Source organism: Nelumbo nucifera, chromosome 1 (assembly GCF_055504915.1).
Source record: "Nelumbo nucifera cultivar China Antique chromosome 1, China Antique-T2T, whole genome shotgun sequence".
Lineage (NCBI taxonomy): Eukaryota > Viridiplantae > Streptophyta > Magnoliopsida > Proteales > Nelumbonaceae > Nelumbo > Nelumbo nucifera.
Window position 1 is genome coordinate 215,291,656 of NC_142649.1, and position 23,277 is coordinate 215,314,932.

The window sequence follows — 23,277 nt, forward strand, 5'->3', positions numbered from 1 at the left end:
ACCAATACGGTTCATTGGGACCAATGGACCATTCTCCACTGGCTGCATTGGATCCATGTGGCCTTGCAACCACACAACAAAGCGACCCCATCTTCATCAGGCATACCCTTACACCAGGTCTCATTGATCAGAGGACACTGAGTGTCGGTAATTAAACAGAGTCGAAGGAGATGGTGCTATGCAACAGCCGAAACTTTGAAGACACAAAGGGCTAACTAATGGGCTAGCTATGGGGTGAGGAGTAATCTTTAGGAAACTTTGATCTTTTTAATTAATTTCATCCAAGGAGTGAAGGACCAATTACTGCACGTACCTCTTGATAGTGGTCAGTAGTTCAAATGTCTCATAGTCTGGTTCAAATTGAAGGTTGATAGCGCATTGGACTTGGGTGGGAGGGAGACGGAGACCACATGGCATGACGGGCCCTGCATGCCTGAAATATGCAAAGCCCCGTCTTACAAGTTCAAACTTCAAAGGACTCTGATTAAGAAAATGCTTTGAGTAGTTGGATTCTGAATGTTTTGCACTTTAATGCAATCCATAGGAAGGATTCAAATGGGGATTGTGTGAGTCTCAAAGATCACCTTGGAGTTCTCGCAGGATTGCTAGAAGTGGAGATATGCCGGTTGCTGGAGTTCATTCATACTGAGTGCTTGAAGCAGATAACGTCGAAGACACAGAAACATGACCCTCCTTGCCCACTTTGTGCAAGATTAGAGTTGAATGTACCCGAGCAGCGGTTGGTTTCCAGGTTAAAGAATGTTTTTCATGCTGAGTGTTTGTCGCCGGCGGTAATAGTTGTTAAGTTGCCATCGGGTGGATGGGGGAAGAGAGAGAGGGAGAAGAGAACTTGCGACTCGAGCGAGAGGAGAGGAGCGGACTATTTGCAACTTGCAACCTAACGGCGTAAAGCTCCCCCGCATGCTTCAAATGTTTACACGAATTGAAAGACGCACGCGTGGCGCGTCCTTACGCGCGAACGGTGCATTGACTGAAACTGCCTGGACTGAAGCCGAACTCTATCAGTGCAGTCAAGTGGGGTTCAAAGTCCCACAGCACATCCCCGCCGTGTATTGCGGGGGGCTGATTTGAACTCAAATAGTGGAACGGGACGGGAGCCTCGTCCCACGTCCGATTGATTTCCCTCTCGCTCCCGATGGGCGAAAGGCGATAGCCGATAAACCATTTTTTTTGTTTGTTCTCTCCCTCTAATTAAGACTAATCTTATAATTGAATTCTTATTCTTGAAAGCAAGGCGACGCGAATTCTCTCTCTCATTCCCATCTATTTCTCCCCCCCCTTGTCAGCGTATTTTTTGTACTTCCCTTCAAATGCCCTTGCAATCGTAAGAAATCTCCCCAAACTGAGTGAAAGAAAAGTAGGCATCTCTCTCCTTCGGCAGTCAAAATTAGGTTATTCGCCTTCGTATTCTCAAGTCTCAGTCCTTTCTCTATTTCGTTTTATTTTCACGTTCAATCTCATTGAAGTAGCTTTACCGGTAAATGCTCTGGTTCTAGGGTTTCTGCAAAACTTGTATAAAAGAACAGTAGGGTTTTCAATTCGCAGGAAGCGCATCGCGTTACCAATTATATCCAACCTCAACTTAAAATTCGTCGAGGAAAACAGAAATAGATAGAGAGAGATAGAGGAGTTTCTGATTTGATGGAAGCTGCGGCCGGAGTTGCCGCAGGGCGTGGCAGTTCGCTATCAATGCCTTCTTCTCAGTCTGCCAGGAAGGAATGGCGGGCCGTTTCCGATCATCATTCTGTTCGGAATGTCGCAAATGAGGTTAATATTCCTTTCGTTCTACCTCTCCATTTTCCTGCTTTCTGTTTTCGTTCTTTTGTTGTTAAGTTGGACGTGATTATTGGACAGGAGTTGGAGCGGTCGAAGATGGGGCAATCCGATGAGAGAACAATATATGAGGTAAGGTTCATGTTCTAAGTACTAGGTTGCAATTTGTGATTCCTTTTTCTCTGTGTCTATGTGTCTGTGTATGCATGTTTAGGACTGAGCGCAATCATGTGTTATGCAAGGTGCAGCAGGGAACAGGGCCACTTGATGTTGACTTCTGTTCGATTACCGTGGATGGAAGCTTGGACAATGACATATTGCAGAAACGTCTTCATGGTGTTTCCAGACAGAGGGAACAACTGCAACAGATGGAAATCGAGCTTAGAGCTCAGCTAATAGCTAGATCCGAGATAACGGAGGTGCAGACTAGCTTTGATGCTCGGATCAAAGAACATACTAATGTTGCCGCCAAACTAAAGGTATTAGTTGTTAACTTGTTATAGACCCATTTATTTGCCGTCTACATGTGGAGATATTTATAAACCATTTCCCCGAAAGTTGGACTCAATTGGATAACTTGTTGCTTCTTACTTCTTAGCATTCTACATCACTCATTGAGGGAAAATCGACTACATATTTTATGCTGTTCTCCTTTCTTATTTTAAGTGCTATAGGTTCACGAACGATTTTTCTTGCTTTTATGCTACTTCCATGGACCTCTAAAATCATCTAAATGCAAGTCCAGTGCTGTTTATAATGGCTGTTGTTATTATCGTTGTTTCTGCCACTATTGTGACTTCATGAGTGAAGTTGTTCAAATTTTGTAAACGACTTGCAAAATGATATTCAGGGATTCTTATGCTTCTGTCACCAACTCAAATCTTGCCTTCATATACTATCTTATTTTCCTGCGAGAGGGAATATTATCATTCATTCCTCCCGTCTAATGTGACTTATTTTGATTGTGTAGGATCAACTACAAGAAAGGGAACAAACCATACATGAATTGCAAATGAAGTTGGAAGAGAAGGATAGAGAGTTACAGGCAATTAAAATTGACAATGAAGCGGTTTGTTGAGCATCTGATTATTTACTCCCTTGATTAACTTCCTGTCTGCTTCGAAGATTGATTTCTTATTTCCTGTCATTTTCTTATTTTTGACAGGCCTGGGCTAAGGAGGACCTTCTTAGAGAGCAAAACAAGGAGTTGGCAACCTTCCGGTATGAACTTGTGACTTTATGATGGCATAATTTCATTTCTACATTCACCAAAACCCACAGAAGCATGTCTTCAGCAGTTGCATAGCCCCCTGCCCCATCCCAAATGTTAAGGTCATGTTATGAAGTAAAATTATTTTCAAGATGATTTTCTTATATAGCGTACATTTTGATATGAAGTGGGATCATTATATTTGTTTGCAGGAGAGAGCGTGATAACTCTGAAGCTGAAAGAGTTCAACATCTCAAACAGATACATGACCTCAAAGAGCATATTGAACAAAAAGAGAGGCAGTTCTTTGAATTGGAGGAACAGGTTTTTTTACTTAGCTTTTTTGGATGCACTTCTGTTATGCTCTTTGGAATTCAATTTAACACGTTACATCAAGTGAGCTGTGCTTAGTGTTCCTTGCCATCCTTCATTGGTTAAACAATTAGGGATGCAAACTGATCAAATTGAATTGGGATAGGGGTATAGCAGGATTTGATTTGATAAGAAATGCATGGTGTCTGGATCGATTAGAATCCGGTGGATATACATATTTTCTATTCAAATTCAATTCGATTTGACAACGGAGATTCAATGCTTAACTGCAACTAGACAGACTAGATACATATTCAATTCTTTTTAACATTTCAAGTCAATACTCAAAAACTGCACCCAATGAAGTCACACAGAAGAAAACTCTGTTTTGCAGAAACCTAAAACAGAAAAATAATGCTTTTGAAACAAAAATACAGTAACAGCATCCAATTAACTCACTCAGAAGAAAACTCTGTATGCAGAAATCTAAAAGACTATAGCAGAAAAATAGTTTCACTGGTGCAAGAGATATGAGAGAGGGGGGGTGAGGGGGTGGGGGGGGGGGGGGGGGGGGGGGGGGGGGGAGAGGGAGAGGAGAGTGGAACCTGGCAACTTGCAGCCTGTGCTACATCCGGCGCCAGCGGTTCTATGCCTCCATTGTCATTTCTAAGAATTAATGAAAGCGAAGGGGAAAGATAATCAAAAGAAGTCTGATTAATTAACAGATCAAATTTATTTGATCTGATTCAATTTGTTTAGCATAAATGGATTCAAATCTGGCAAGTATCAGATTAAATTCGAATTTGAATCAGATCAAATCCAATTCATTTGCATCCATAAAAAATGCAATGGATGTGTCACTTAAGTTTAAGATACCTTTGTATGGCATTGTTTGGTTGGCTTTGTCAGGGATGGTGCAGGCATAGTTCTCAAGGTGATGCCTAGGCAACAAGGCACGCTTGGAGGCTCACCTCACCGAATTGCCAAAAAGTTTTGTAAATTGTGTTATAAAACGCCTTTACATTCTTAATTTTTTGAGATTATATTTGTAAGATAGACATTATTAACCTGAAATATTCATTTTTTGTGTTTATATACTAATTTCTTTTTATTATTTTTTATTTGTTAGGGTTTAATCAACACAAACATTGCTAAATGCTGTTTTGAACCCTCAAAGACTTCAAAACCTGAACCAATAAGTAAGGAGCAACTTAAAATTTTGTCTAATCAACACATTTTCTTCTTCCACATCTTCTTCTTCTTCTTCTTCCATCTCTTCTTTTTTTCTTTTCCTATAACAAAAATAGGGGTTCAACCGCTATATTTTTTGAAATTTCTTTTCTTTCTTCTTGTAAATATGTTGATTTTCTATACTTTAGCATGAAGTTTATACTTTCTCATGAAAATTATGGATAATTATTAAGGAAGTAATTGATCAAAAAAATTATTAAGGAAATATGGTTATTGAACCTAGGGAACTACCCTACGATATATGTTGTTTACTTGAAAAATCCATCGCCTAGGTGACTAGGTGACTAGGCACCCCCTGTCACCTAGCCTCACCTTGGCACCTAGAAAACAATGGATGCAGGGAATAGGTTCTCCCTTTAGTGCACCAGGGTATGAAAGTTAATTTCTCTTGAATGCATATATAGATGGATAGGCTTAAGATATCAGTTATATTTACATGTTCTGGCAAACTAGGGGCATCTTTCCCAATGAGAGCTATTTCTCGGAAAATTTCTTTTTCTTTAAAAAAGACTGCACATTGAAGCATTTTAACTACATTTTGGAATTCAACTTTTATCATTGCCTTTTTATCTGAATATGTGATTGTCTTTTCATAAGAAAACTTTTTGTAATCAAGCATCAGCCTGAATTCAGGTTCTAAAAATGTTATACATCTCATTTTATGTTTAATACTTTTATAATTTCTTAAACTTTTTTCTTTTATCAGATTGTTTATTTCTTAACTGAAGAGGTACACTGTCTTTAACTGTTTAACATTGACCCATTTTACAGCATAGGGTTGCACAGGAAACTATACTATACAAGGATGAGCAAATCAGGGAGGCAAATGCTTGGATTGCACGCGTTCAGGAAATGGATGCCTTGCAATCAACAACCAATCATTCATTACAAGCTGAGTTACAAGAACGTACAGAACAATTTAATCAGTTTTGGCTTGGTTGTCAAAGACAGGTTGCTTTTATGTTCATCTTTGAACTCATTAAAGCATTCTCTCCCCCAGTTTGTGTAATATATGCATGCCCTTAGGTTTTGATGGGGATGAAATTGTGTCATTTACTTGTTCTTTTACACTTATGTCCTATTCTGGTTAAATGTTGGTTTATACTAAAAGTGGCTGACTTTTTTTTATGTTATGTTTGCTAGTTTGCAGAAATGGAGAGGCTTCATTTGCATACCATACAACAGCTTCAGTTAGAGTTGGCTGAAGCAAGAGAAAAGAGTGGAGTATATAAAGATGAGTCACACATTACTCATGCAAATTCAAAGGATGTATCTCAATTTGGACAGAAGAAGGGGGGGAACCAGCTCAATGTAATTGAAGGTGGCACTGCAAATGGCAACTGTAGTGGCCTGCCAAATGGAAATGTAGAAAACTTTCCTCCTTTTGTTACATCTGGAAATGCATCAACCAAGGTAGATTCAAGTCAATACACTGTTGAAGATTACTCTCTGATTTGTTTTTGACATTCTTATTGTCTCTCCTGAATTGTATACATCAGTTGGCATGTGCAAATCTCTAGGATATTGATACTTATCCTTTTTTACAAGTAACAGGTGATGTGCATATTGCAATACTTGTGAAATCTGGAAGCTTGTCAAATGATTTTTAATATTTATGGATGAACTATCAAATCTAATCTTAATATTTATGTAAAAAATTATTTTTATTTTTTAATAATTTATAAAATAAAATGCTAAAAATAAAATATTTGTCTTAGTAATTAAAATTTTACGGATATGCATATGAAACATATTTTAGAAATTCTAATGGATCTGAATTATTTTTAAATTAAGATTATATATTTCCATAAATTATTAATTAATACTTTAATTTATAATAACACCAATATATTTACTATTTACAATAAATAAAAATCATTTACAAAATTAACTTGTTTTTATTAGTGAATTTTAAGAAGGTAAATAGTCGTTAGCTAGCATAGTAAGAGGTTAAGATTAACTTGACTTGTTTATCTGTTAATATACAAAAGTAAAGATCATAAGTAGAAAATAATTTATTTATTAATTAAAATATAATGGTTTTATATCAACTACTATAATATGACCTGTCATATTGATTGTAAGTAGAAAATAATTTAATATGACCTGTCATATTGATTGTAATGTATTTCTTCATATAAACTACTATAATATGCAGTTTCCTCTAACCTCTATGTATCCAAACATATCCATATCTTTCCACCATATTCATGCGTATCCTGATATGTATCCATATCCAAGCTTCCTGATGCAATAGACAATACCGATACTTTGAACCTTGCTCCAAGTGTACAAGATTTTTCCCTTTGAATGATGAAACACAGTCATTGATCAACTTGGAATCCTAACATTTTAGTAGCTTTTCCAAAATTTTTTGAGTTGTAGTTGTTTAGATGGTTTACTAAATCATATACATTGGTTTCTTAGTTTTCTTGCAAGTTGCAACAAGTGAAGTTGGTGGCACACCTTTCTCTTGCTATGCAAGGTTTTAAAAACCGACCCGGAAACGGAACCACTTTGGCCTCCGGTTTCTGGGTCAGCAGTTCAACCATCTGGGTTGAATGGGTCAATGACCCATGATGTCATAACTATGATAATAAATAAACATATATTTAATATATATTAAAAAGTAGAAAATAAAATAGAATATACATTACATCTGCCTCTGGTTGTCGGCTTCAATGGAGGTTTCTGCCACTGATCAATACTTGATGGCCTGCGCAAGAAAACCCCAATGTTGCAAAAAAAAATGAGATACTAAAATGCAGAATTTGAGAATGAATCGGAAAAAAAAAACAGAAATCAAATGATTACCTGCTATTGGCACTGCAATCCCTTCCATTGTGGTCACCGGTAGCTGCTGCAAATTGTGGTCATCGGTGGTTGTTTCGAAAAGTAAATTCAGGTGGTTGCCGCCGTTAAAACTTAAGAAGACAAAAAATGAGATTCCACCTCTGGTTGTTGGCATTGCTGCAGAGGTTTGTCCGCCATTTAAACTTAAAACAGATTCTACCTCTATTCAATGGTTTTTGACTAAGTACTGGTTCAGGGTAAGAACAGAACCGGTAGAGTGACTGGTTTCCGGTTCAAACGGTCTGACCGTTTGGGTCAACGGTGGTTTGAAAACATTGTTGCTATGTGTAACCTTTTAATTTGAGTTAGCTGTCACTCAACCATTATCATCCATGTTCTTGTTATCAATATAAAGAAAATGGATCCATGTTTTTTTTCCTATTATTGGCTGTTGTTTCTTGTTTTATATAAATTACGTTTGATGTTATGGGATTTAAGATTGATGGATGCTATTGTATTCAGTGACATGGTTGATGCTCTTTAACATGTAAGAACTTTTTGTTCAGAGGTTTTATTTTTTTATTTGTATGTTTTGATTAATGTTGTAATTTTGTGTTTTTATTAGACTGATCATGCCCCTGGAGTTCCAGTTGTTCAATCATCCATGATTGGCATGGGTGCTTACTTTCCACCTGGACAAGTGACTGCTCTTCATCCTTTTGTTATGCATCAACAAGGTGTACCACACTCCATGTCAGCAGTCAGTTCACATGTTCCTCAGTCTCAAGTGGGCCATTTTCAGCCAATCACTGCAATTTCATCCCAGCAGCATTGGCAAAATCAGCAGGTGATAATAGGTGCAGACCCAGAAGGAATGCTATATGCAATGTTGACAGTTTTCTAATTACTTGTTTTTTCCCTCTCTTTCTTTAGACTGTATCAGAGGGTTCACAAGTATCAAATCAAAATCAACATCAACCTTCCGAAACCGATCAGAACCTTTTGAGGTCTGATGGACATTATGACTATGAGCTTTCTACAGACGGGCAGGTTCTTCCTCCAGATTATCTGGATGCTCACATCAGCCAAAATCGGGAGCCTGGTTCTTTAGTTAATACACCCACTGAAGAAGAGCAGGTGATACAATTACTGCATTCTTTACATATTATGAATTCCTATTCTTAGTGAATGACATGACCCATGAATCCTTTTGTGTATCAGGTTGTTGAGTCAAATGATAGAGGGTATTTGGTTTCCCGACAACCACATCAGAACCTTCAAGATGGCTCTTCTCAAATTCATGACTCATTGAGATTGAATCATCATGAAGAAAAAAGTCAGGTCAAGGTTTGTAATTTGCTGGTGCAGAATACCTGAATTATGTTTTGTTTCACTCCCATGTACAACCACCCACCACCCACCACCCTGAAAAAAAAAAAGAAAGATAAAGACAAAACAGAAATGAGAAAAGGTTTGCTTGTTTTTATAGGGTTGGTTCAAAGAGGGTCCATCTGAATTCTTCGAGATCCATAAATTTTAAGCTAATCTGGTCTTTGCAGGGACAAGATGAGAGCATTGTCTCATCAGTTAACCATCCAAAAGAAGGGCAGAGTCTGTCAATTGAACAACCATGGAACCTTGTGAAAGCATCGGTATCTGATATACCTACCTATCCAGTTGATTCCAGTGAAGCCTTGAATTGCACTGTCAGTGGTGTGGTTGAAGGTTCCACTTCAGCTGGGCAGACTACAAATTTATTGACACCTGCAAAGGTACCAGAGCATACTCTGCTGGATGAAAGATCCCTATTGGCTTGCATTGTTCGTGCCATTCCAGCTGGTTCTGGTGGCAGAATCAGAATTAGTTCAACTGTAAGTTAATTGACTTAATTCACAAATGTTGGCATTACATTTATTTTTTGCTATGAAATCTTATTTATTTCAGAGTTTAATCAGGACTTTTATCTTCGTTGAGCACAGCTCCCTAATAGACTGGGGAAAATGCTTGCACCTCTTCATTGGCATGATTATAAGAAAAAATATGGAAAACTTGATGACTTTGTGGCTGGTCATCCTGAAGTAAGTCTTTGTGTAGCATCCAGTACTTTTTTATGTAATCTTTATTGCATTGGAATCTGACATTGTACTTTCAGTTATTTGTGATTCAAGGGGACTTTATTCAGCTTCGTGAAGGAGCACAGGAAATTATCTCAGCAACAGCAGCAGTTGCAAAAGTTGCTGCTGCAGCATCTGCCCCTTATTCATCATTAATGCCATCTGTTGCTGTTACTCCTATGGCACAGTCTAATCGCCTTAAGAAAGCTCCTTCAATTGATACCAAATCTGTGATAAGTGTTTCAACAGAACATTCTAATACCACTCGTACAGATGTATCTAATAAATCTTCACAATTTCCAGTTGTGGAGAATCAACATCTGAATGGTGTATCTCTTGACATTGTTCAAGGTCTCTCAAATGTAACAGTATTGAGCAAACCTAGAGATGTGTCTGAATCAAATGGTTTGCAATCTGAAGTTATACATGGCAATTCTTCTGTAAATATGTCAGTTGGAAATGGATCAAATCCTGATAAAACAGTTTTGGGTGCTATTCAAAGCAAAGTGTCAAGTAATGGGAGACATGGCATGTATTTTGGAGGGAAGCAGCAGGCAAGGTATTTGGTGATTTTTCATATGATCTCAATGTTTGCAACCTGAGTCTTCAATGTCTTGGGTTTATACTGCAATTCCTTTTAAATTTGCATATAAGGAATCTTAAGTAACTTTGTATTCCTTTGACAGGACCTCTGGAGCTGCCTCAACATCTAGAAGATAGTATGTTCACCGTTTCTCTGCAATTTGTTTTCCATTAAATTTTTGCATGATGACCTCTAGTATTTACTATTGCAGTCTATGTTTTTGCCTTTGTTTTGGTGGATGTGTTACTATGCTGCCCAACTCCCATGTTTTTTGAATCTGCCATTTGATTCTTAATTATTGTTGATAAGTCGAACCATGTTTTTTGAATCTGCCATTTGATTCTTGATTATTGTTGATAGTCAAATGCTGCAGTTATCTTTATGGAGACTCCAGGAAATACATACTGTTCTTTTATTTTGTAGTTTCATTGTTCAATACTTTTAAGGGTAAATTACAAAGACCCCCCTTGTACTATGGCCTATGGGGCATAGTTGTCAAGGCAACGCCTATGCTGGCGCCTAGGCAACAAGGTGCCCTTGGAGGCTCGCCTCGCCCAGTCGCTAAGCAGTTTTGCATACTGTGTAATAAAATTCTTTTATATTGTTATTTTTTTTGAGATTATAATTATAAAATAGACATTATTAAAGAAAAGTATTCATTTATTGTGTTTATAAACTAATTTCTTTTTATTATTTTCTTATTTGTTAGGGTTTAATCAACACAAACATTGCTAACTGCTGTATTGAACCCTCAATGACTTCAAAATCTGAACCATCAAGTAAGGGAAGAACTTAAAATTTTGTCTAGTCCACACATTTCTTCTTCCACATCTTCTTCTTCTTCTTCTTCCACCTTTTCTTTTCTTCTTTTTCTATATCAAAAATAGGGGTTCAGCCCCTATATTTTTTGATATTCTTTCCTTCTTTTTCTTCTCATAAATATGTTGATTTTCTAGACTTAAACATGAAGTTTATAATTTTCTTATGAAAATTATGGATAGATATTAAAGAAAGTTGGTTATGGAACCTAGGGAACTACCCTAGGATATGTGATTTTTACTTCAAAAAATCGCCCACCTAGGCGACAAGGCGCCTCCTGTCACTAAGCCTCACCTTGGTGCCTTGAAAACTATGCTATGGGGTCAGTGACAAAGATCCCCCTGCACTTTTTTTTTGACAGACCCCCCCTGAACCTTGGCTATTAGACAAAGACCCCCTAGTTAAGTCAATGGAATGTGTTAAATTACCAAAATACCCATTTGAACTTTCTTTATTTTCTTTTTATTGCCCTTTTCTCTTAAGCATACCTTCATGCATCAAATCCACATTTTACTCTTCTTTTTTTTTGTTTTTTTCTTTCTTTTCTTTTCTCCCCACAGTCCCTCTCTTCTTTTGTTGGAAAATGTTTTCTTAGCTAAAGTTAGAAGATAACTTCTGTAATAGTGGTCATCCTCCTCATCGTTGGATTGGCTGTTGCTTACCACGGGTCAACCACAAGCTAACCCATGAAACTGGTCTGTGCAAAGGGTGGAAAATGATGACAAACAGGATTTATCGGAGCTGCCATTGGTTTTCCGGCAATGGAAGAACGACAGTCGTGATGAGGCTCCAACCTTTCCATCACTTCTCTTATGGGTCGTGACAAGGACACAAGGTTCCTACCAGGTAATGGTATTATTGGTCATACTCGATGTATTGCTGGGTGAAGTAACATGACATGTAGACAGAACCCTATTGACAATCTGACCGTTTAACATAGATAGTTAAGTTCAGATTAGTGGACCCAACACCTCAATTCTGCTTACAATTCCTATTCCCATTGTCCAATTGTTTCCCTAAAAAAGAGAAACCACTCTCTGAATTTGTAACCAGTGAGATAAAAAGGAAAGAAACCATTCATCTGTACTTGCGGGTACGTTGTGCCTTCTCTATCTTGCATTGGCGGAAGTGAACATCTAGACGAGATGTTCATCTAAGAAGATGAACGGAACTTGATTCCACTGCCCAGAAAATCAAAGCTCTTGAATCTATGATGGGAGATGACAATGTTATAGCAGAGGATGAAACTGAATCACAAAGATTAGATGCAGAAGAAGAAACAGTGACAAGGGAATTTCTTCAGATGCTTGAGGACGAAGAGGATAAGGAGTTTCAACTTGATCAATCTGATATTCCACATTTCAAATTAGGGGGAGCTGAAGAAGATAGTCAGGCTGAATCCTAGGTTTCTTGCATGATCTTGGAAAGGGCCTGGGTTCTGTGGTTCAAACAAGAGACAGTGGTTACTTGGCTGCCGTGAACCCTCTAGACATTTAAGTGTCAAGAAAAGAAACCCCAAAACTTGCAAGGCAGATCTCAAAACCAATGATTCTTCCCTCACAAAAATCCTTGAGTGGGTTTGAGTTCTTTCAGAGGATGGCAACCATTGGTGTTGAAGAACCAAGCTCTGAAATCTTATCTTCAATGCAAATGGATGAATTGATTGGTAAAACTGCAGAACAGGTAGCTTTTCAAGACATTGCTTCAGCAATCATCCATGGGAGGAATAAAGAGAGAATTGCAACAGGGATTTGGAATATGAATGAGGAGCTAGTGACTGTGGATGAGATTCTAGCATTTTCAATGCAAAAGATTGAGGCTATGACAGTTGAAGCTCTAAAGGTTCAGGCAAAGATGACATTTTTTTTTATCAAACTGAAATAACTTTATAAAATGTAGCATAAAATTTTCTACCCAAGAACACAACCCCTGGGTTCCTTGTTTCAACTTCAATACTCGTCTAGCCACAAAATAGGAAATAGGAACTCACAAGACATCCTAGATGGTTACACAAGTGCTAAAACCAAAAAGCAAACAAAAATGCAATTACCCAAACAACACCATTGCCTACCATCGGTTCAATGTCCATATTAGACCTTGATGACATACTTCCTCATTGGATAATACATCTCCCTCTCGGTCTTCAATAAAGCTATGAGACAGTGCCTGATTGCTCGAGTCTTCTTTGACCGGAGATCTAATGTCACATACTTCTTCTTGTATGCTTCTCTTAATGCAGCTTTGTGCTTCTTGGAAATAACGGTAAGCACACGAGCAATGGACAACCTAAAAACCTTAACGTTTAGCCACTCGGAGCAATGGACAACCTAAAAACCTTAACGTTTAGCCACTCGGAGCAATGGACAACCTAAAAACCTTAACGTTTAGCCACTCGGAGCAATGCAAGCTCAGCCTTGAGCAATCTGAGCTGGTTCAGAAGCTCAGTTTTCGATTTCGTTTGGAACTCATGAACCTTAATCTTCACCATTTGATGCAATTTGTAATGGCGAAGAAAGCCTCCCCGCATTGCTCTTATGGCAGAATGTAGGCAGAGATGGCATTTTCAATCGCATCAGTGGGATTTAATTATCAAAAGGGCAGTTTGGGGATTTAAAACTCTTGTAACAATGAAATGAGTTTTTTCCGCTGATAACTGACGGAATGCTAAGCGAAGGGGGTCTTTGTCTAATGGTCAAAGTTCAAAGGGGTCTTTGTCGCAAAAAAAGTATAAGGGGGTCTTTGTCACTAACCCCATTGTATAGGGAGGGTCCTTGTAATTTACCTTATAAGTAGGGCTACAAGTTGGGCTGGCCCCACCTGTGCCTAACCTGACCAGCAGGAGTTGTTGCTTGGGTTGGGCTTGAATTTTTGTGCTCGAATCTGGTCTTAGGTTTTATCCCATTTTATATGTGCATTACTGTTTAAAAAAAGTTGTAGTTCTCGTTATTGTTCATTTATGCCATGTTTTTGGTCAATAATAGCAGTTGAGGTTGAAGTCTGCTTGATAATTGTGATGTTGTTGTAGTGAGAGAGATGAGTGCGGCCAGTGGGGATAGCTGGTGGTCTAATTAGAGTAGGACCCATACTTGATAACATGCTAGAGGATAGCATTCCTATCAATTGTGGACAATCGACCAATGATTTAAAAGGCGCGCCTAGGCGCAAAAGCGAGGTGTATTATAGGGTAGACGCCTCGCCCAGGTCTTAGGCACAACCCTTTCAAAAGGCGTACGCCTAGTGTGCCTAGGCGTGTGCCTAGTACGTCTTGCGCCTCAGCCCAAGCATGTGCCTTTTTGAAAATTTGACGCTTTTTTGCTTTTTTTTGTGTCTAGCGGCTGGTAATGTTGTTCATTCATTACCAGGCGTGCGCCTTTTGGTAATGTTGTTCATTCATTAATCCTAATAAAATATCTTCTTAGAAAGCAATTAAAACTATAAAATCATTATTTTTTTTTGTGTGAGAACTAAGAATCTAAGACTTAACGTGGACTTGTTTGGGCTTGCCTCGAGGGGCGTGGCACAAAGGCAGCTTGTAGAATTAGGAATGTAATATGTTTTACATCACATTAGCTACTTGAAGTAATGCAATTGAGAGAAAAAGAGATTGTGGGTTTTATATCTTTGATTTTATTTTTAAATTCTCATTTGAATATGCTTTACATGTTATATTTATGTATTTTAATTTTAGATAATAGGTTTTTTTAAACATTTATTTTAAAATTTGAGTTTATATTTTTATTAATATTATGCCTAATATTTTTTTATTTTTATTTTTGAAAATTTGGCATTTTTTAATTTTTAGCCTTTTTTTTATTTTATGCGCCTTACTTAAAAAGGCGCATGCCTCGCCTTTGGTTCCTCATGCAGCATCTATCAAAATTTTAGCTTTAAGATGTCCTTTGGGTGGGGTGTGGACATGATGGGAGTTGTATTTCCATGAGTTGAAGAAGTTGAAATATTTGTCCATGCCCTGATTATGTCATCAATGCCTGAACTGTGCGAAAGTCTATCTCTTCTTGAGTCTTGTCTATATTTTGGACACCCTTATATTGTGTTCTTCCCATAGAGACTAAGGGATTGCTACTCTAGTGGACCTCCATACAAATCTTCCCCCTTGGGTCTTGGAGAGAAGGCTATTCTTACAAGAGCATCAATCTCTGTTGACAATGTTTGTGTGCCTATCATCAAAAAGAAATGCTGCCAAATTTTGACACAAGCACCGGAGTTGGCAACAATGCTTTAAATTGTAGAGAAAGCTGAAATGAGTTGAATTGTGAATGTAAATTTATTTTTATTTTTGCAAACTTGCCAAACAATTAAATATTGATATACTAAAAGCTAAATATATATGAGAAAGTGATGTTACCTTATTTTTAATTCATATCCATCATATATGTAACTAAAACAAAAGAATTTACCATTTCTACTATAAGATGTGCCTTAGATTCCTGTTTTTGTGCCCTGCTCCATGACCTGACTTGACATTTGTGTAGAAGAACTTGAAGGGGAAAATTCATTGAGGGTGGATGCAGAGGACTTGCTCCACCCAACCCATTTTCGAATATGGGTCCCATCGAGGGTTTGTGAGACAGTAGACATTGAGAGAGTTTTTTTTTTTTTTTTTTTTCCGGGTGCACAGTGCACTGGGCACTAGGGTTTGTGGGAGGCTGCTCAAGTTTTGTATTCCATTTCTTGATATGGTGGATTTCTTCTCCTCCCTTGGATGTAGGCTACAGGTCCACATAATCTTTGTGTGCTCTTGAGTTACTTTGTTTTCTGTTTCTCTATTTGCCAATCGTTCTAGATCATTGGTTTGATACAACATGCACAGGAGAAGCCTAAAATGATATAATCAACTTTGAATTGAAAGTCAAATAATTCACATACAATGGGCATATGATGGAAAATAAACTCAATGCCGGGTCACAAATAACATAAATAAAACACTTTCTAGTAAGGGGTTTAAAACAAGTCAAGTCTCCTTGACAAAGCTTAGTATAAACAAAGAAAATGATAACATAGAAAACTAATTCTTAATTGAATTCAACACATATCTTGTTATATTGAGATGACTCAAGGAAATTTGTTCTGTCCTGTTTAATGGTAGTAATTTATGAATTAGGATTACCTCCAAATAATCCATGGTTGCCCAATGTCAAACTCCCTTCGCTTGTGCTGTCTCAGTTTCTCTAGAGGTCTCTAGCTGCCAGAACGACAAATTTAACCTATCAGATTTTCATGAATATCACAGGCATCAATTGGCAGTCCCCAATATGCTCCTGTTTTTTATCATTAGCTTATAAGAGAGTATGCATTTTATATGCAGAGTAATACATGTTTTGTTGTTCAAATCTTAGAGCCAGCCCAGTGTTGCTCAGCCCATTCTTATCTAGCTTAGACTTACAACCAAATTGTTTAGAAGGGTAAGTTAGCCAAACCAGCTTCTGTCTGCTAACTCCTTAAACTAGTGTGTTAGCAGTTGTGATAGAAGACTGAGGGTTCCAGTTATTTTTCTTTCTTTTAAAGGTAAGGAGTGCATTTTATTACTAAAATATCAAAATACAGTATGTAGCCAATTCTGTACCCCGAGACTGTACATCGGTCTATGATCTTCACAAAAAAAGAAAAAAGAAGCCGTCAAAAAGACTCCTTTGAGACTATTAACATTCCAAATAATCACAACGGGTATGATCTCCCATATGCATCCTCCCCTTCATGTTTAGACCAACCAGGTTACAGCATCTTAACAGATCTAGCAGATTCGCTGGTAAGGAGTGCATTTTATTACTAAAATATCAAAATACAGTATGTAGCCAATTATGTACCCTGAGACTGCACATCAGTCTTTGATCTTCACAAAATCTCAGTCCCCAAGCACAGTACGTGTACACTGAGATGATCGCTTGTTTTAACCCATATATAATCTCCAGAGTTTGTTTTCTAGATGGAATTATGGTTCAAATTTGATATTGGTTGGTGAATTAAAACTTATAACTTGTCAGTAGTACATGACATACCTTTAAATGTTTTTTCTACTTTTGGTTCAGCATCATGATTAATTCCCCCTCCCTCTTTTGGCAGGATTTAGAGTGGTTTTCACGAAGACATTTTTTTTGCCAAAATGATTTACTTCGATATCTGGTACCTATATTGGCAACAACATTGGTTGTATCTCGAATGAATGCGAAGATGCAACAGAATGTGGAATGTGGAATGTGGATGGAAATCTTCCTTAAGTTAATTAATCAAGGTATATAATTCTTCCATTGGGATATGGATTTGGTTTTATAATTTTCAATTTCATTGGAAAAAAATATTTTTGTTTCTTTTTGCTTTTTCTTTTTGGCCCTGTTCGCTTTTCGGTAAGTTACTTACCCAGGTAAATGCAGTTACCTGGGTAACACTTACCCGGTAGTGCATTTACCCATGTTCTTTAATTTCTCATGTAAATAAGGTAATGACCATTGTAGCCATAAAAATCCATTATTAAAAGGGGCATTTTTGTCCCATCAAGTGTTGGCAACTTCCCCTAGGTGGGAAAGTTATTTACCCACGTAGGAGATGGGTATCACTTACCCGAGAAAATAAAGTTTCCCTGGTCCCCACATAAATATGAAAAAATAGCATGGGATTCTTGGTCAATGGGAACTAAAATCCCATTGACCAACTCTCCCCTCTCTCAAAATCCAAAAAAAGAACACCCATTTTATGTTCTTAGTCCTCTCTCAATTTCTTAGATTGTATGTTATATTACCAAGAGAGTGAACATACAGTCACAAAGTATGCATGTTGGTCATACATGATATATTATACTTGCTTCCGAGTCTTTTAACCAATTACAGAAACTCCACTTTTCAAGTCCAAGCTGGTTGATTTGAAGATTATGACTTTAGCGTTCTAGAACCCCCTTTCCCCTTGTTCTCAGTTTTCTTGTTCCCTTTTTATATGCTCTTCAAATTGAGTTTTGAATAGAAGGGAGTAGGTGGCAGATCAGGTTCTCTGCCTCCACATTCATAGAAAGTCTTTCCACCATTCGTCAAATCAAGGTCCAAAATATCGATAGGTGATGTGCCGGTAGGGTGTATCGGCCTGTATCGCTACTGTTTTTTTGTGTTTTATTTTTTTATTTTTTTCGAAACTGGTCCAGAGGGACCGGTTTAAGGCTGGTCTACCATCTGAACCACTTGCCGATCCGAAACACTCCCTGTAGGGGCGTATCGGGAAGGCTCCGATATGATATGTATCAGCCGATACGTGAAGAAATTTTGATCCTTATGCCAACCTAACCTAACCCACCCAATTGGGAGTATTTTATCAGTTCACTAAATTTGTTTCGCATTAAACTCCTTAATCTAACTGTGTACCAGTAGTTTGAATGATATAAAATTTACAAGATTCCAACTTGGGTCAATAACAAGCTTGGGGGTCCATTTGTGATGCGACTGTCTCTTCCTCTAGCAATTACACTGATGCAACCCATATGTAATCTCTTTGGCTAAGCATCACTTTTTAAATAATGTGAACCAATTTTTATCTCAGTTGAGCGCTTTTCTGTATGGCTAAATCTTAAGCTTTTGAATTCTTTTTTGTAAAGAAATCATAATGCATTATGATAAGTTTGCTGCTATTTTTGGATTTGCTTGTGGATAGAGCCATCACTTTTTTTTTGTCTTTTAGATTTAAATTTTAAATAAGACAAAAGATATTCTCAACAAAATGGGGATGGTGAAACATCATTTATGCAGGCCGATTCTATATAATTGGTATATATATATTAGAGAGATGAATGAAAAAAAGGTGGAATCTTTATTGGGCCTGTTCGTACTTTTCCGTTGAAATTAAGCTCATCATGGTTCAACAGGAGGAACTCGGCCCCTCATTGGTTCAGTGCTATTTTTGAGTGGGTCGTCCAACAGTAACACCGTGGACGTTTTCGGTGGTAAAAGGTGGAATCTCAAGTGGTGGGTATTGAGGTGGCAAATCATAAGCTGATAAAATCTTCTTATACAGAACAAAAAAAAACAGCTTTCATGAAACTACAACGTCTAATTTTTTATTTGAAAATCTGGCAATCAGGGAGATTGCAGCATTTTTAGGCTGTCAGTTGTTTTAGGTGTATCAGTGTAAAACTCTAATTCCAGTCGGTCATTATTTGTGGGCCTTTGTTTTGAATGTAAGTTATACATGGAAGTAACCCGCCCAATTAACGTGACGCAAGTGTTGAATGACTTTCAACGACTTAAAAAATTGGCAAGTTCACTCGTTATGATCATATGGATACAGATACGCAGTTTTAACTTGAAAATTAACGACTTGAATATTTCCAAATTTGTTCAAGTTCCCTAGCAAAAGTCTTCTGTCTTCCCACAACAATGGTAATATGATCTTTCTTGTCGATCACCATAACGTCAGCTCGGGGAATCCTTTTTCTAATGTCGTAGCTACAGTGAAGAGAGACAAGTTCATCATCTTTGCCGTGGAATATGGTGACTTGGCACGTTAACTGATCCCGGACGGCGTCCAAATATTCATCAATCTTGCCGGCACTACCACAAATGATATTGTGTAAAGTATGCCATGCAGCGTTATGGGTGTGGCAGCAGAACCCATCCAACATGAATGTTCTCATCCTGCAGCCATGGATTTATTTATTTATTTTCTTTTTTGGAATGAATTGATATATATATATATATATATATATATATATATATATATATATATATTATATTCAAACTATTACAGAACCTAAAACATAAAGTTGATGAACAGAAAAGCACATCAAACTAGGGAATCCAATTTAATTATTTTATATTTTTTTTGCTAATAAGTTTAGGGTGTTCACGGGTTGGGTGTAGGTTTTTTGCTCAACTGAACCGACCTGGTCAGTTTGATAAACAAATAACTCAAAACCGACCGGTTATAAGGAAAAACCGGCCCAAACATAAAGGGTGATTTATTGATTTTCAATCTCCTATACCTATTTTGTATATGGCTCTTTTTGGCTGATTTGACTCATTGAGTCAAACATCATCTTTTTCTAAGTCATATAGGCTGCTAAGTAAAGTAACCCCAAATCGAGATCAAATCAACCCCCCACAGGATTGTCCCCCCCAATGTCCCATAACACATCCTTGCCGTGGAACATCTCCCGATGATAATATCAAAAATGATGATGTCATAATCGGGAGATGTTTCCAATACACGGCTGGGATGTGCTGTGGGGGGCAATTTTGTGGGAACTGATTTGAACTCCCCCAAACCCATTTGTGTAAGCTTCTTCAACTTCAAGGCTATTACAAAAAAGTAATGAATGAAGGGGAGTCCAATTTTCTCCAACTTCAAGACTAATATAAAAAAAGTAATAAATAAAGTCGAATCTAACTGTCTATATTTATAAAAAGTATTGTGTAAAGTCTTAAAAGTGGAAGGAGTCATTATTTCTATTCCAAAACCAGAAGTGTTAGACTTTTATAAAATATGACCGACCAAAAGTTTCAAAAAACCAACCAGATTGATTGGTTTGGTCGGTTTTATCAGTTTGGTTATTCTCCTGAACACCTTTTCTAATTAAGTTGGAGCTAGCTAGATATACTAAGCCAATCATTTTAATTATAATCGATTAAGAATTCATCAAAGGCAGTAGGCCAGACCCATGATCAATTCCTCTCTAACAAAAACACAGAAATTAAGAAATTAAACACAACAAGTTGGATATATAGTGGAGAACGCCCTGGATGAAGGATGCTTGCCCACAGACTTAATGCCAATCAAAATAGAAAAGAACCCTAGGATCAAGCTCCATTAAAGACGTACCCCTTTAATCGAGTGATCAATATTATGGTCCGAATGGCTATGTCCCATGTGCATGGTATGTGCTGAGACTGATCAACCTCTTGTAAATGAGAGTTGGACTTGTTTTTTTTTTTCTTCGTAAGATCCCTTTAATTAATTCACTGTGAGGTTTAATTATTTATGTAACTTAAGGCTTGATTAAACTATAAGTCCTCTTCTCTCCTTCCTCTCCTTTTTTCTTTTCTTTGTCTTGGATCTTCCAACCGAAGACGGAGCAGCTCCTCTCTCTCTCTCTCACCCTATGTTTCCCTCGCCTCATACAACCATAAAGATGAACAAGAATTCATCTCCTAGAAACACAAAATCGATTTGTTTCCTAGCTTATCATCTCCAATTAAGCTTCTTGAAAACCTACTAAGATCTATCTCTTCATGTTGTACTTTCCACCTCCTACCATCAAGGTCCAAGGTGTTTCACCCAATATTCGTGTGACCGCGCGCACTGACCAGTTGCAAGCTATACCTTGGTAGCTAGCTAGCTACTGGACTCAACCTGCAATTCCACGTAGTATCAAACCAGTCTTCAATCTCACTCAAAACTACACTTGATCAGGCTTCTAGCTCACTGACCAGACACCTCTGTAACTCGATCCACTTCTCATTCAGCAACCTCGCAGTGTATATTATTTTTATTGTTATTAATGGGCATCCAGATCCAGTCAATTATCAATTAGCTAGGTTAAAATTTGTCACAAAATATCAATAATAAGACCGCCACGACGGAAGTAATTAAGTGGGGTTTCACTTTCAAGGTTGGGTTACCTCTTACCTGTTTCTTGTGACGATTTTGGCGAGCCATTCCCAGAAGCGATGGTTCTTGCAAATAAGCAGGCAAATGGTCCGGCTTATATGTTCGTACCAGCAAGCAATCGATGCACCGAATGCTATCAACGGCCATACTCGCCGGGGCGCCACCTTTCTCAGCACGTACTGATTCGCTTGTTCCCCCTTTGGTACCGGAAAATATGGCTGCATGCCTCGTTTTTTTTTTTTAAATATAATCTTAATCATCAATGATATATATATAATAATAAGCCTCTTAAATCTTAATTATGACATATTTAAAACTTACCGGTGCAATTAACGTTAAGGACTTGACAGCTCCGGGATGTTTAACGGCGATGGCCAGGGCTAAGATGCAGCCCAGTGAGTGGGCCACCATGTGGAATGACTTTACTTTATACGGGTTCAATACTGAACGTTCGATCATTTCTATGTGCTCCCTCAGAGTGTAAAGGGAATCCGTTGGCTTGGGACTCCGTCCGAATCCAAGCAGATCTACCGCCATCAACCGATATGAGGAATTCGTAGCGCCAGAAAAGTTCGGAAATAGCGTTTCCGTCCAAAATGCAGAAGATGAAATGAAGCCATGAATGAACAATACGTCTTCTCGCGCCTTATTACCTGATGTTATTATTTCAGTTCAGACTTCAGACCCAAAAATGAAAAAAAAAAAAAAAAAAAACCACCAAATTCATCCGGACTGTATTGCATTAATTACCTTTAGGTCCTTCGACTCGGACGTATAGAGTTTCTTTGCAGGAAGAAATCCAGGAAGTGCAGGTACTGCAATGACAATCAGACCATCGAGGGATGGGATGCGATTGTTGGCCTCCGATTTTGCCTTGTAACATCTCAATAATAGTGGAGTTAATCGTGAACGTTGATCTCAGGGTCCCGTTCTTGATCCTCTCGGAGTGGGAGGACCGGCTCGTCGTTCCTTCCACTTTCAGCCGTTTTAGCTCCTTTAAAGTGGATTTCGAGACCTCCGACACCAAAGACGGACGCGAGTAGAGGGTTTCTGAGACGTCGTCCAGCTGTAACTTATTGGAACGAAGGCAAACGACTTTCGACTCGCCGGGTTCGGAGAGCAAGAAGGTAGCGATTCTCATAATGGCTTCCTTGGCGGAGGAGCAGTAACACGGTTTCCATTCGGCTTCGATTAAGAAATCAACAACCTTGTAAACAATACAGAGGATGACATCAAAAAGGTCAAGAAAACAGAAGACAATGAAGCTCACAACGTTGTTGATGACCCTTCCTGTTAAAGTTAACACGGGTCTAGTCGCGACCATTATACCCATTTCACACTCCACGAACGAAGGAGGTTGAAAGCTTCAGTGTCGCCGGATACATGAGAGAGAGAGAGAGAGAGAGAGAGGGAGAGAGTTTTACATACAGTATTATCACTCAATCTACTCTCGTATATATAAGTCCCGCGCGCGCATTGACGCAGCAGCAATGCAGCTCTTTCAGTTCGGAGCATCTACACAGTAGTAGGCATTAAAGAAAACAAAAAGAGAAAAGTGATTTTTTGGGACGGGTGTGTGCAAAATGGGTGATAGAGATTATTAGAGACAACCAACTCGCCATGAAGAAAGCATAAACATGCGCAACCCCTTTTAACACTTAACGTGTAAGAGAGCATGACACGTACTTGAATATTGGGTGCAGATAGGATTCATCGTTCATTAAAGTTGTTGGTTGAGAGCTCACATCTCGGTCAACGTTGTGCCACGCCATTCCTATTCTCCATTTTCAAAATTAAAG

At 38.1% G+C, this 23,277-nt stretch overlaps 2 protein-coding genes and 1 pseudogene across 11 annotated transcripts; 1 reads left to right on the forward strand and 2 right to left on the reverse strand.

Annotated features, from left to right (window-relative positions):
- Window positions 1–1,090: 1,090 nt before the first annotated feature.
- LOC104604674 (uncharacterized) lies at window positions 1,091–17,204 on the forward strand. 9 transcript variants are annotated; one of them, XR_016081078.1, is made up of 18 exons: window positions 1,091–1,788; window positions 1,876–1,926; window positions 2,037–2,273; window positions 2,765–2,863; window positions 2,960–3,015; window positions 3,217–3,328; window positions 5,339–5,518; window positions 5,711–5,980; window positions 7,986–8,207; window positions 8,294–8,497; window positions 8,582–8,707; window positions 8,920–9,231; window positions 9,340–9,438; window positions 9,513–10,033; window positions 10,161–10,193; window positions 10,767–10,836; window positions 11,584–11,722; window positions 16,958–17,204. XR_016081078.1 is itself a non-coding variant. In XM_010269133.3 (17 exons), coding segments are annotated over exons 2-17 (2,649 nt in total). In that variant the 5' UTR covers window positions 1,092–1,412; window positions 1,518–1,662; the 3' UTR covers window positions 16,959–17,204. The 9 variants fall into 9 exon arrangements, 6 of the variants coding, with proteins under 6 accessions (XP_010267437.1, XP_010267435.1, XP_010267434.1 ...); XR_016081080.1 differs by lacking the exon at window positions 10,767–10,836 and having other exon boundaries at window positions 1,092–1,412; window positions 1,567–1,788; window positions 2,043–2,273; XR_016081079.1 differs by lacking the exon at window positions 10,767–10,836.
- LOC148804498 (large ribosomal subunit protein uL29 pseudogene) lies at window positions 12,967–13,403 on the reverse strand (annotated as a pseudogene).
- On the reverse strand, window positions 13,005–23,071 carry LOC104604673 (putative lysophospholipase BODYGUARD 3). Of its 2 annotated transcripts, none has more exons than XM_088896169.1 (4): window positions 22,229–23,071; window positions 21,800–22,131; window positions 21,497–21,696; window positions 13,005–16,079 (listed from the first exon to the last, which is right to left on the reverse strand). In XM_088896169.1, the coding sequence occupies exons 1-4, from the start codon at window positions 22,809–22,811 to the stop codon at window positions 16,076–16,078; spliced, it is 1,119 nt and encodes a 372-aa protein (XP_088752295.1). In that variant the 5' UTR covers window positions 22,812–23,071; the 3' UTR covers window positions 13,005–16,075. The 2 variants fall into 2 exon arrangements, with proteins under 2 accessions (XP_088752295.1, XP_010267432.1); XM_010269130.3 differs by lacking the exon at window positions 13,005–16,079 and adding an exon at window positions 18,742–19,506.
- Window positions 23,072–23,277: the final 206 nt, after the last annotated feature.

Bases quoted from the DNA above. Each gene is read 5' to 3' on its own strand.
- LOC104604674 (XM_010269133.3), top strand. From the start codon at position 1,663: ATGGAAGCTGCGGCCGGAGTTGCCGCAGGGCGTGGCAGTTCGCTATCA. The intron at 2,274-2,764 runs GTATTAGTTGTT...TTGATTGTGTAG, and splicing joins ATGTTGCCGCCAAACTAAAG to GATCAACTACAAGAAAGGGA. The intron at 5,981-7,985 runs GTAGATTCAAGT...TGTTTTTATTAG, and splicing joins CTGGAAATGCATCAACCAAG to ACTGATCATGCCCCTGGAGT.
- LOC104604673 (XM_010269130.3), bottom strand. From the start codon at position 22,811: ATGGGTATAATGGTCGCGACTAGACCCGTGTTAACTTTAACAGGAAGG. The intron at 21,697-21,799 runs GTAAGTTTTAAA...CGAGGCATGCAG, and splicing joins CCTTAACGTTAATTGCACCG to CCATATTTTCCGGTACCAAA. The intron at 19,507-21,496 runs GTAAGAGGTAAC...CCATGGCTGCAG, and splicing joins AAAATCGTCACAAGAAACAG to GATGAGAACATTCATGTTGG.